We start from the raw sequence: 13,926 nt of genomic DNA, 5'->3' as shown, positions 1-13,926 counted from the left end.
GCATTGTTTCTAGGTTTGTCTATATGCGCAACCAGTGTAGTGTAGCTTGCAATTTGTTGTTTTGTTGATTAGAGTGGGCATCAATGATCGATTCAATAGGTGTGGGGCAATTGCATGGCTTTTGCAATTTCCGGGGTCACACACCTTTTTTCAAGGCCTGTTGGTAGATCTGGTTTTCGTGCTTGTTTCCTTAGGATAAAGGCCGGGCACTCTACAATTGATCCAAGATGCAGGTTACCAGTGGGTTTGTGCCAACAGGACATTGTTTTCACCACAATATGGAGCATCACGCTTTGGATCATGTTGAAGGTTCAATGTCCACATTCTGGACTCACAATCCTCCCCTACGTCCACCATTTTGACAGCCTTTTGGATTGAGCTACTGCATTGTCACAAACTTGGACACTCCAAGCGAGAAATCAATAGCAACACACGAACAAAACTGCAAATAAGTGAATTGAACTTGAGAGAGAGAGAGAGAGAGAGAGAGAGAGAGAGAGAGAGAGAGAGAGAGAGAGAGAGAGAGAGAGAGAGAGAGAGAGAGAGAGAGAGAGAGAGAAGGAACGACATATTTCCATTCCCAGATGCACTGGCCCCAAAGATTTACGCCCTTTCTGGTATTCCTTTATTATTGCTTCACAAAGGTATAACTTCCCGAGGGTCTAGCTCTCCGAGACTATGCGTCAAGATGCCCTTTGAGAGTGGCCCTCAGGGCCCTTATAAACAATACAAGGGGTGCCCAAAAGCAGAGCCCCAAAAGCTCTCATCCAAAAGCAGTTGACCCCAAAACCAATTGATTCCCAAAATTGGTGCCCAGAATGCTTTTGCATGCGTTGCTGCCATGTCATCACTTTTCGCAATTTCCGGGCCTACTTGCCATGTTTGCCTGCCAGCGCAATTTTCGTGATCTACCAACCAGTCTCTTCGCTTTTGTCTTTAGGGTTTAGGCCCCTCGCCCGGTGTCCACAGCTTGGTCGAGTCCTTGGTCCTCTCGGTCATATCTTTTAAGTTGGGTATGCCACGTCACAATTTGTGACATGCACTCTCTTTGTAGTCAGTGGGATTCTTCAGCCCGCTCCTCCAAGGCAATGGTGTAGTGTCGATGTGTCTTTCTGGGCGAGTTGTGTGAAGGTCTGGGTGTGTGTGTGTGTGTGTTTGTTGTTGTGTTCGTGTGTTGTTTGTGCATGCTTGACTTCGAGGTACACTTTCGCTAGCAGCTCTCTTGGGTGTCTACCCGTGCTTCTTCCGTCCCATCCTCTTTCTTGATGATGCGATTTCTTCTTGGTCGCCTGGTGGTCTCGGGTTGCATAGCTGCCCCCATGCCATTTACTTGGATGACTCTTCTCTCGACAGCTACAAGATGCCTATCTTCCTAAGGCATTTGTGGTACCTTCTCCTCACGGATCTTTACTTAGTACCCATGGCACTTTAAGCATCACTAGGAGGGGGTTTTCCCTGGTTTTTTCAGTTATATCGTTGTTTCAGACTACGGGCGTTATGCTTCAGCTTTTTGAGACTCTGATAGCTCTTCACAGGTTCTATGCCTTCGTGCAAACTTGTACTTTGCCTTCGGGCAGTTGTATTAGATTTAGTTAATTGTAGGTAGGCACCTTTTGGGCGCCTACAGGGGGCCAAAGTAATAGAGACTCAGTGATGTGCTTCGCTCGTGCCACACGCACATGCACACGCGCGCATGCGCGCGCACACACACACACACACACACACACACACACACACACACACACACACACACACACACACACACACACACACACACACACACACACACACAGAGAGAGAGAGAGAGAGAGAGAGAGAGAGAGAGAGAGAGAGAGAGAGAGAGAGAGAGAGAGAGAGAGAGAGAGAGAGAGAAATGAAATGTTATATTAACGTCTTCAAAAGGCCAAAGTGACCTATGAGACCAGAAAGTTACAATGCGGTGTATCTGATACAAAGTGAGATTAACAAAATAAATTAAACTAGGATAACAAAATATAAATATTGCGGGATCCTAAACTATGCAGTACAATGTGAAGACAAAATGGGAGAGGAGTAGAGATCCATCTTCATCTGCACTCTAGACGACGAAAGAGTATGGCTTGAATCTTTTGCCATAGCCTCCTTCGAAATTGTGTAGCTCCTCTCCTCCCTCGGGGTCGTCTAGATCTCCCTAGCTCCATTGCTCGGTCTATGAGAATGCCAATAGTGCGGGTAGACCTCTCCACCGTCGCTGGTGCCTCCTCTGTCTGTTCTTCTGGGTGTACAATATCTAGTTTAAAGAAATCTGTGATCTGTCTCTGGGGATGTCTCTCTTCACCTCTCCTCAGTAAGGTTTCTCTATGCTTGTATAACTCACGTAGATGAATGTGAGAGAGAGAGAGAGAGAGAGAGAGAGAGAGAGAGAGAGAGAGAGAGAGAGAGAGAGAGAGAGAGAGAGATGTTATATTAACGTCTTCAAAAGGCCAAAGTGACCTATGAGACCAGAAAGTTACAATGCGGTGTATCTGATACAAAGTCAAATTAACAAAATAAATTAAACTAGGATAACAAAATATAAATACTGCGGGATCCTAAACTAAGCAGTACAATGTGAAGACAAAATGGGAGGGGAGTAGAGATCCATCTTCATCTGCACTCTGGACGACGAAAGAGTATGGCTTGAATGTTTTGCCATAGCCTCCTTCGAATTGTGTAGCTCCTCTCCTCCCTCGGGGTCGTCTAGATCTCCCTAGCTCCAATGCTCGGTCTATGAGAATGCCAGTAGTGTGGGTAGACCTCTCCACCGTCGCTGGTTGCTCCTCTGTCTATTCTTCTGGGTGTACAGTATCTAGTGTAAAGAAATCTGTGATCTGTCTCTGGGGATGTCTCTCTTCACCTCTCCTCAGTAAGGTTTCTCTATGCTTGTGTAACTCAAGTAGATAAAGCCCAAGACATCTTTGATCCTCATAACTCATGACCCTAGATAGAGGCCCAAAACCTTCTCTGAATAGACAGTGAAAACGGCCTCGTATCTCATAGTACACTGTGCAATGACATATGTAATGTACTTTTGTCTCTGGCTCTAGATGGCATAAGCGGCATATTCTGTTATTTGTTGGTGTCCCTCTGAATCTACCAGTCTCAATCTCGAGCTGATGTGAGGACGTGAGTATCTGGCCAATGGCACAATGCAAACCATGCGAAAGATGCGTGTCCATATAGCTAGGTCGAATTACAAACCCATCCCCTGTGTGAGAGAGAGAGAGAGAGAGAGAGAGAGAGAGAGAGAGAGAGAGAGAGAGAGAGAGAGAGAGAGAGAGAGAGAGAGAGAGAGAGAGAGAGAGAGAGAGAGAGAGAGAGAGAAATGAAATGAAATGTTATATTAACGTCTTCAAAAGGCCAAAGTGACCTATGAGACCAGAAAGTTACAATGTGGTGGATCTGATACAAAGTCAGAGTAACAAGATGACAAAAATGAAATGACAAATGTCAAGATAAAATACTATGGAATCCTAATCTGCTAGGCGTGAACTAAGCAGCTAGCTGGGATAGCTAGATCACAAGAGATCTAGCATCGGTCGCTGGCGGATCTCATCAATCTCCTCCATGGTCAGTAGTCTGACCAGGCGTCGTGCATGTCGAGCCAAAGTGATCTGAATCCTCTGATGCAGCCTCTGTCGATGCTGTGTAGTCCTCCGCAGTCGTGGGCGTCTGGATCTCCCCAACTCAGTCCCTCGGTCGATCAGTGTGCCTCTGGTGTGAGGCGACGAGCTCTGCTGTGGTAGTAACTCCTCCGGGTGTCCAATGGCAACTCTAAAGAAATCTGTGATCTGTCTCTGAGATTGGCTAGCCTCTCCTCTCATCAGGCTCTCTCTGTGTCTGTGTAGCTCGAGTAAAAACAAACCCAAGCATCTCTGATCCTCGTACTGCATGACTCTCGAGAATGGTCCAAAGCCCTCTCTGAACAAGCAATGGAAGGGGCCTCGTATCTCGTAGTAGACGGGGCAGTGGCATGTGTAGTGCAACTCTGTCTCAGGCTCGATGTCACACAAGGGGCATTTACGTCTTCAAAAGGCCAAAGAAAACTGGCCAATGAGAATGAGAGAGAGAGAGAGAGAGAGAGAGAGAGAGAGAGAGAGAGAGAGAGAGAGAGAGAGAGAGAGAGAGAGAGAGAGAGAGAGAGAGAGAGAGAGAGAGAGAGAGAGAGAGAGAGAGAGAGAGAGAGAGAGATGTTATATTAACGTCTTCAAAAGGCCTAAGTGACCTATGAGACCAGAAAGTTACAATGCGGTGTATCTGATACAAAGTCAGATTAACAAAATAAATTAAGCTAGGATAACAAGATATAAATACTGCGGAATCCTAAACTAAGTTGATAGGTGTGAAAGGTGAAAGGCGTGAAATGTGTGAACTAAGCAGTACAATGTGTAGACAATATGGGAGGGAAGTAGAGATCCATCTTCATCTGCACTCTGGACGACGAGAAAGTATGGCTCGAATCCTTTGCTGTAGCCTCCTTCGAAACTGTGTAGCTCCTCTTCTCCATCGGGGTCGTCTAGATCTCCCTTGCTCCAATGCTCGGTCTATGAGAATGCCAGTAGTGCGGGCAGACCTCTCCACTGTTGGCTGCTCCTCTGTCTGTTCTTTTGGGTGTACAATATCTAGTGGAAAGAAATCTGTGATCTGTCTGTGGGGTTGTCTCTCTTCAGCTCTCCTTAGTAAAGTTCCTCTATGCCTCTGTAACTCAATTAGATATAGCCCAAGACATCTTTGATCCTCATAACTCATGACCCTAGATAGAGGCCCAAAACCTTCTCTGAATAGACAATGAAAACAGCCTCGTATCTCATAGTACACTGTGCAATGACATATGTAATGTACCTCTGTCTCTGACTCTAGATGGCATAAGCGGCATATCCTGCTATCTGCTGGTGTCCCTCCGAATCTGCCAGTCTCAATCTCGAGCTGATGTGAGGACGTGCGTATCTGGCCAATGGCACAACGCAAACCATGAGAAAGATGCGTGTCCATATAGCTAGGTCGAATCACAAACCCATCCTCCGTGAGGTGGAGAAGATGCTCTCTATAGAAAGCCATCTTTGTGCCCAACTCCTGTATCGGCTCTATCCATGTCCTCCTCGTGTCCAGTTGGATCAGATCCTGACGAATGAGTCTATTAATCTCTACCCGCGTCAAAGACCTCAAGGGTGCCTGTAGAGAGTATTGAAAAGGAGGCAACCTGTCCATGGTGAAACCATGTGTCTGAAACCATGATGCCATCTGTGCATACCAGCATGATGTATCCCCATTAAGAGCTAATTGTCTGGAGGACTCTAGAGCCACCTTGGCATATCTGTCTCTGGTAGTATCCCACAGACTGTGTACAAAGGAGACTGATCTGGTAAGCGCCTTAATCTCCATAGGGGGGGCAACTAATTCCGCTCGAATGATATCATGCGGTACGGAAGCCTTGGCTCTAATCAGCCGAGAGATCATAGATACCAGGGGCTTCTCCATACGCCTCCAACCATCCTGGCCTACAGAAGGTCCCCAAACCTGCACCCCATATAACATAGTAGAGGCAACCAAATTATCAAAGAGCCATAACTTTGTTCTAGGTTCTTGGAACTGAACCTGTGAACACATCCTCCTAGAGCCGCACCAGCTCTAGTTAGTCTAGTCTCTGCTGCTCTCCTCAAAGAAAATCTCGGCCCAGTAAAGACTACCCCTAGGTAAGTGTATGCATCTGTATACTCCACAATCTCCTGACCATATTTGAAAGTAGGTATTGATCTCCTGACCCATTGCTGTGTGGTGTTAAACACCAGAACCTTGGTTTTACTTAGGTTTACACACAATCCACTATCCTCTGCAAAACTGCGTAGTGCATCCAAATGTCGTTGCATACCTTCTGGTGAGTCAGATGTTATATTAACGTCTTTAAAAGGCCAAAGTGACCTATGAGACCAGAAAGTTACAATGCTTGAATGCGGTGTATCTGATACAAAGTCAGATTAAAAAAATAAATCAAACTAGGATAATAAAATATAAATACTGCGGAATCCTAAACTAAGCTGATAGGTGTGAAAGGTGAAAGGCGTGAAATGTGAACTAAGCAGTACAATGTGTAGACAATATGGGAGGGAAGTAGAGGCCTGTCTTCATAGAGATCCATCTTCATCTGCACTTTGGACGACGAAAAAGTATGGCTCGAATCCTTTGCTGTAGCCTCCTTCGAAACTGTGTAGCTCCTCTTCTCCATCGGGGTTGTCTAGATCTCCCTAGCTCCAAATGCTCGGTCTATGAGAATGCCAGTAGTGCGGGCAGACCCCTCCATTGTTGGCTGCTCCTCTGTCTGTCCTTTTGGGTGTACAATATCTAGTGTAAAGAAATCTGTGATCTGTCTCTGTGGTTGTCTCTCTTCAATTCTCCTCAGTAAAGTTTCTCTATGCCTGTGTAACTCAAGTAGATATAGCCCAAGACATCTCTGATCCTCATAACTCATGACCCTAGATAGAGGCCCAAAACCTTCTCTGAATAGACAATGAAAATGGCCTCGTATCTCATAATACACTGTGCCATGACATATGTAATGTACCTCTGTCTCTGGCTCTAGATGGCATAAGCGGCATATCCTGCTATCTGAGAGAGAGAGAGAGAGAGAGAGAGAGAGAGAGAGAGAGAGAGAGAGAGAGAGAGAGAGAGAGAGAGAGAGAGAGAGAGAGAGAGAGAGAGAGATATATATGAAATGAAATGATAGATTAACGTCTACAAAAGGCCAAAATGACCTATGAGACCAACTGATTACAATGAAGAGTCTAGTACCAAGTCTGGGTACAAACAAAGAAAACTACAGAGAGAGAGAGAGAGAGAGAGAGAGAGAGAGAGAGAGAGAGAGAGAGAGAGAGAGAGAGAGAGAGAGAGAGAGAGAGAGAGAGAGAGAGAGAGAGAGATGAAATGAAATGATATATTAACGTCTACAAAAGGCCAAAATGACCTATGAGACCAACTGATTACAATGAAGAGTCTAGTACCAAGTCTGGGTACAAACAAAGAAAACTACAAACAGAGAGAGAGAGAGAGAGAGAGAGAGAGAGAGAGAGAGAGAGAGAGAGAGAGAGAGAGAGAGAGATTGTGTTACATGACAGAAAAATAGCAAGGGCCCTGATTTCAAGCATAAAGCCACTGGTGCTGTTCTTTGGCTTAATAACAGAAATACTCCTCTGTGGGTGCACGAAAAACTCAGCGAGGAACCTCCAAAGCTGGCAAATGGTACTTGACTTGCTACTTCTTACATGTGCTTGCCGGCGAACAATATCAGTTGTTAGTTTCCACACTTTTGTAGATCGTACATTGTTGTGACGAAAATTGTTGCAATTTCCAGAATGTCTAGTCGGTAATAAAGCGTTCAAAGCTCAAAAGTCTCTAATGATGCAAGTTTGATGCACAAAGTTGTTGAAGCAGGAGTAATAAAGCTACTCTTAAGAAAATGTGTTTGGTTATGTCGTATCAGAATATGATCCAGAGATAGAGGAGTACATCAATATGATGTCTCAACACAGTAAGTAGAAATTGGTATATATGAAATCACAAGTTAATGTTATGTAGTGTCGACAATTGCCATTTGCAGAGAGAGGAACCTCCGATGGTTTGTTTATAGGTAAATAAAATTGCTGACTTTTGAATGAAAAAAGTTTTAGGCACATGACATTGTACGAGGAATAAAGCTACTCTTTCTTAATAGAAGACTAGTGGCTCCAGACCGGCCCATCGGCTGGTCTGGCCCCCACCGCCGCCTTTGGCAGCGGATTGTGGATATAGGAAAAGCCCCCCTCCCACTTTTTACCCTTCACTTTTGATTAAATTAGATGTCTGACACGTGGAGGCCCTCTCCATGCTTGATATTTTTAAGCTCCATAATGAAGTAGTAGAGATGTTATCCTATCTTTTACCATAATAAGTCCAACAGATAGATGAGGACATTAAGGGCTGGTCTGGGTCTGCAAGTGATGATGACCATGATAAGGCCAAAACGCCAAGCTGAATCTGTTGGACTCGATGGTGATGGGCTGAATTTACCACCATGCGGAATTGTGAGGCTAAAACGCTAGGGGAAGGCTCATGCCCAAGGGTATTGTGTATTGCATCCAATGATCCAAATGAAACCAAGGGGTCACTTATATGGGTAGTGCAAGGTTGGGTCGAGCTTAGTCTAATACATTGTCCCACGAATTCAAAAAGTGATAGTTACTTATTAATAAGTTTGCGCTTACTAATAAGAGGTGCTTCACATGTTGTGAACTGCTTAGGCTGGGTACTAAGGTACTAAAGGGGACACTCCCCAGTGCCTACACATAGCAGACTCTTGTGGTGACCTTGTGCAATCAGAGGGTATGCAACTACTCTAAAGTGCTTAAACATGCACGTCCTGCGTGTATAGGCTCACAAGGGTGCCATAACATTTCCTATGTAATGTGCAATGGTAGTGATTGATGGTGAATGTTGAGGTTGAGTGCTCAATGCATACTCAAGGTTCCTTTTACTGCATAAGCGGGTTTCCTTTCCTTCATGTGAGAGATGTGCAATAGACTAGAGAGAGAGAAGAGAGAATGGTATGCGAGTGAAGGTTCTGTGAAGAATAGAGAGAGAAGTAACGCCGGATGGGTCCCCCCCCCGGCTTCAGATTGCACAAAATTATGCTTATACAATGGTCCTAGATGCTGAGACGCTGATGGGATCTTGCGGTAGATGCTGGGTTCTGAGAGACTAAGGGCTGAACTGCAAAAACGCTAGTGGATCTGATGGGGATTTGCAAACTTAACGAGCTAAGGGCTGATCTGCTATTGCTGATGTTGAGGGTGTTGATGATGACGATGGGAATGGGCCAAGTCTGAAAACTTTGGCTGATTTGGGCTGAATTTACAAATTGCAGAAACGTTGGTTGATTTGCTGTCTGATGGTGGAAACTGCGAATGCTAGGGCTAATCTGGAACTGTGGGGCTGATTTGGTACTGTGGATCGGTGTTGGGCTAAATTAGCCATGGTATTGGGGATGCTGGTGCTTGTACTGCGGGTACTGGACTTATCCTGAAAATGAATAGCGGGTATGTATCCTCCCTCCTGACACCTGGGTTGTACAATACTAATAGGAGACAAAAAGTGTCAAGAGAGCATGATCCATTGCTACACTCAATGGTCTGGGTCCTACTGTGAAATCTTGAATATAGGGGATGAAGCTCGGCTGTGCCATGACATAGTCCACTGTGCTAGCCCCATGCTTGTGTGGACAGCATGTGAAACCAGCCTCTCTAGGAAAACCCTGTAGGCCATTACGTTGGCCATACCATGTGTAGTCGCCATCTCCGTGAGATGTCTCCCATACTCTGTCTGTGCTTTCTGTCTTGTGAGTGTATGTCAAGCCCAAGGTGGAAAGGTACGTAGTGTACGGTACGGTTTAGGTACGTACGGAACGTACTTCCGTATTGAACCAACCTTTAGGTACGTGATAGGTACGTACCATTTGTAAAAAAAGAAAATTAGACCAAATTTAAGTTCACATACCTTTCAAAAGAGAGTCTTTTGTAATCTTGGTCGATTAAAAAAGCCTAAGGCTCTCTCCCTTTCACCCTATTATCCCAATCTGAAAGCTCTAGCGCGAGTGGTCTGTGGAGAAGATGGCCCCCCCCCCCCCCCCCCCCAACAAAAAAAGAAAAGAAAAACCGTACTGTTCCGTACGGTACGTAATGTACCGTACTGTACGGTTGTACCGTACGGAATCGTAAGGTACGTACGTACGGATTCCACCTTGGTCAAGCCCCAAATCTCCTTCATCCAGCTCTCTAAGCATCTCTGCTAAAGTGACATAGAAGACTGTCTGTGCAGTCCCACTGTCCCCTAGACGGATGGTGTTACCATCCTTGGAAAACTCCCATATGTCATCGTCTAGGACAGAGAAAGGTGACTGTCCTCTAGGCCTGACATAGACTGATGTATTGGGGGTAGCATATGGCAATGTATAAAAATCAGCCCGTGTTGGCCCTCAGCCTGGCCCACATGTATCTAGCATGATCATCTCTCCCTACAATGTGTAGAAGTGGTTGTAGCTCCTCTCTGAATAACACTGCTACTCCCCCTGATCCTCTGCTCCCATACTCAGATCTCATGTCAGTTCGGCAACTGTCTCCCATCTATATCCCGTCATGTCCCTCCCGAAAGCTATCCTTAAAGGTGCCCACATCCAGCCTATAAGATAGCCTATAAGATCCATTACAATTCGAGGCTTCCATCTTCAGTGTGGTCCCGTAGGTCTCACACCGTCATATAGAGCGTCACTCTACAATCACCACCCGACCATCTTTGTAGAAGACCATCTTTCCCTTCTCCCTTGCTGCTATAATCTCTGACATCTCCTCTCTCATGTGAGCGTGAGATTATCACCAAGAAAAATACCTTTCTTCTTGAGGGTTGGCCTCTTTTTCAAGAACTCCTCCTCCTCCAAGGAGGGGAAACGTAGTATGAGTGCTATGCGCTTTGAGGACTCTCCGAGGCCTTCACTCCTCTTGCCCACCCTCTTGAGAACTCCTCCTCCTGCAAGGAGGGGAAACTAGTATGAGTGCTGTGTCCTTGAGGACTCTTCGAGGCCTTCACTCCTCTTGCCTTTGTGTGTAAAGACTTCTCCATCCCCATCATAAACATGAGGCTTGTGACCTCTTTTTCAACAATGTTGACATCCTTGAAGAGGGTGACCCTCACATGTAAGGCACGTACCCACCTTCTTTGCTCTTCTTCGAGGGTCATGTTAATGATGGTAGGTGTAGAAGAAGCCTCTTTACCTTTCCCTTTCTTGGCAAACCTCGATCCACTTCCCTTCTTCAAGTTGCCCGATTTTGGCTTCAAGTAGCTCACCTTGTAGATTTCGGATGATGGAATCTTAGATGACCACTCTCTCCTTGAGCAGGAAAGAGAACTATTCTTCAAAGATGGAGTGAAGAAAGACATGGCATGTGTAGGAGGATCGTTACTGCGTTAAATATGTATTATATTGGGTGTGTTAAAAAGCACCATCCACGAATCCAATGTAGCATTACGTATTTCCTCGAGTACTGAATTTGAATGTTGTATAGTTTTACGATTGCTTGCAATGGCTTCCTTGTCTGTGAGTGTTGGTGGTTCGTTTATGTTTAGCCATGCTTCTCTCTTGAAGATTTCCAGTGTCTCTTCTGCTTACGCTTAGTCAAGACATGAATAGTGAACTTTGTATGCAAGGATTCTTATGCAAAACTATCGGAGAAGCATGGATCAAATGGATTAACAAACGATCAAGTGGCTATCATATACTTGCTTTGGAGTATAGGTTCTTGTTTGTTAATTAAACTTGGTCCAATCATCAAGAACCTTCTACGTGGAGCTTTGTGGGGGGACACCATCACACAAATTCATAAATTGAGATTCCAATATGTGTGTGCATTGTGTGTCGATATGTTGCTGTTTCAAACATGAGCACATTATGTAGCTTGCAGAATGTCCAAGCCCAGTATCATTTTGTGAAAAAGCATGTGTGCATCTGGTGCACATAAGCACCTACATAAACACGTTCACATGAGCATAGACAAACTTAGAAAGAGTAATGGAAATCAAATCTGATATGATTTTCACTGGACAAGGAAAGGAACTAGTAGATTTTGGTTGCTTTATTATCCTTATGTGTAAATTTGATGGTTTACTTTTGGTGGGTTGTTTTTGTAGCTGAGAAAGCCAAGGAGATGGAAAAGTTGTGGCAGGTGTTCTTTGCAGATCCACTAGAGTGGTGGGATAATAGAAAGTCTAAGGTAATGTCAATTTTGTTCTTCCCTTTCTACATTTGACACATACCCACTTTTGTCTTTTTGAATACGTAAGTTTCAATGCATAGAGCTCAAATAAGGTTGGCCTAAAGCTACATTACGGTTGCTCCTATGAGAAAGCAGCTTTAAGAATGTAGGAAATTGGAATGAGATACTGTTGTTGTTCTTTGCTATTTTAGGCATGTTTCTAAGCTTGAATGCCATATCCAATATACCTATATGTAAGTGATAAAGAGGAAACATTCAACAAGGTGTAAAAAAGGGTGCTAGAGTCCGCAAGTTCTGTTTTCGTTATCTTCTTGTTGTAAACAGGAAGGGAAGTAAAAAAAAACCTAAAATAAAAATTTATCATTTATCCTTTCTGTATTTGTCTGCAGAAAACTCCCTCCTACCCGGACTTTAAAAATAAATCAGGCGGAGAAGCATTGTGGATTGAAAGCTTGACTACACCCAGCTGGGTAAAGTCACAGCTTGAGCTTTTGGACTCAAAGATGGTGTCTCTGAAGGAGGGTGGCACAAAGTCAGAATGGGCAAGTGCATCAAGAGAAATAACTCCCAGGACAACTTTTGAAGATGAGGATCTGATGTTTTTCTGAGCCATCAATCTGTGATATTGTGGCCAATGACATGTAGAGTGTTGGCAGGCATCCAATCGGCTGCATCGAGGCTCATCAAGGGTCAAGCTCATCTTCTGGGATACCAATGGGCTCCTCTATGTTTGTATGATTCTTTGCTTTGAACTCTACTATGCGTTGCGGATAGTATGCTGTAGATGCTCATCAAAGAAGGGTCAAGCTCATCTTATAGAATATCAATGGCCTCCTCTATCTTTCTGGGATTCTTTGCTTCGAACTCTGCTATGCATTGCGGACATATGTTGTAGAGGCACATCGTTTGCAGCGGCCGATCTAAAGGGCACATGAGCCTATCACTGGGTCCATTGAGTACATGAGGCTGATGCCCGCTTCGTTTTCCTGATCAGCAAGGGAAAAATTTGTCCTTTCTTGCCCCTCTTAGCATGCTTTTAGTGTCTCGTGATAGGCATGCATACATGTTCGTGCATTTCTAAAAGCATGTGGAAACATTGTCTTTCTCTCAGGACGATTTTGATGTCTTGCCAAAACTTTGTTTGACTGTAAAAGATCATCAATACCATCAGCTTCATTTGTTAATAAGTCTTGTGAGTGTAGTACTCTGATACTTGTAATGATATTCAAGGTGGTAATGAAATTCAAGGCGTGCTTTCCATGCTCATTATCTTGCCTTGAATTGTGGTTTAATTTGTTGGATTTTGGTAAAGTGAAAATGTGGCCTACCGTTTGCTCTCTTAATACCTTAGTGATGATTGATGACTTTAATCATTTTTAAAATCTTTTTAGTTTGTGTTTCAAAGTGAAAATGTGGCCAATCATTTGCTATTTCTTGTCATTTTTTTTTTCGGTTTCTTTAAGGACATTTGTTATGTCTTTTCCAAGTTAAGTGACACAATGGCACCGTCCTTAGATCCACGAGATATTCCATCATATTTGATAAAACAAGCAAGGATATTGGCATCAAGAATGTTCAAGCGGACATTGACATTGGGAGTTTGGAAAGCAGCACATTCTGGGGTATTTAGGGATGAATTCACAAAAATTAACACATCCCTACAAGAGGTTACCAATTACATCTCAAGACACTTATATTTTTTTAGACACTTAGAAAATTTGGGTTATTCTCTTCAGGACATTAGACTACCAGTACTTTTTCCTACCTATGAAATTCATAAACATAAATTCAAATGGGTATCTAATGCTCGAATGATATCCTTACAGATGTCACCAAAGATATCACTCTTTGTTTGGACCTTATATTAGCAGAGTTTGAACTAGTCTGTCCCTCTAAACAAAAAACTTGCCATAAGATACACTATGATCCCCTTTGGATAACAAAGAACTCTATAGAGGTTTCTTTTAACCTCTTAAAACAGATTTTTAAATCTTTTTACAACAGATATTGCTCAGTGTTATGAGAATATTCTCATAGAAGAAGATCTTGGGCTTAAAGATGTACTATCACAGGGTATCAAAGCAGCTTTTATTAATGCTAGGAAGAAGGGTTTCTT

General features: G+C 43.9%; 1 protein-coding gene across 1 annotated transcript in view; it reads left to right on the top strand.

Annotated features, from left to right (window-relative positions):
* Positions 1-13,076, top strand: part of LOC147450134 (protein OSB2, chloroplastic-like) — a 39,213-nt gene extending 26,137 nt beyond the window's left edge. Inside the window, exons 5-7 of the mRNA XM_086519451.1 lie at positions 7,128-7,251; positions 11,725-11,807; positions 12,200-13,076. Of these exons, the coding sequence (XP_086375577.1) occupies positions 7,128-7,251; positions 11,725-11,807; positions 12,200-12,418 (426 nt within the window). The 3' untranslated portion in view covers positions 12,419-13,076. The remainder of the gene's footprint in view (positions 1-7,127; positions 7,252-11,724; positions 11,808-12,199) is intronic.
* The last annotated feature ends 850 nt before the right edge of the window (positions 13,077-13,926 follow it).

This window comes from Adiantum capillus-veneris, chromosome 9, assembly GCF_014529385.1.
Source record: "Adiantum capillus-veneris isolate H3 chromosome 9, ASM1452938v2, whole genome shotgun sequence".
Taxonomy (NCBI): domain Eukaryota; kingdom Viridiplantae; phylum Streptophyta; class Polypodiopsida; order Polypodiales; family Pteridaceae; genus Adiantum; species Adiantum capillus-veneris.
The sequence above is the reverse complement of the archived record's forward strand: the minus strand, read 5'-3'. Positions and strand labels throughout refer to the sequence as shown.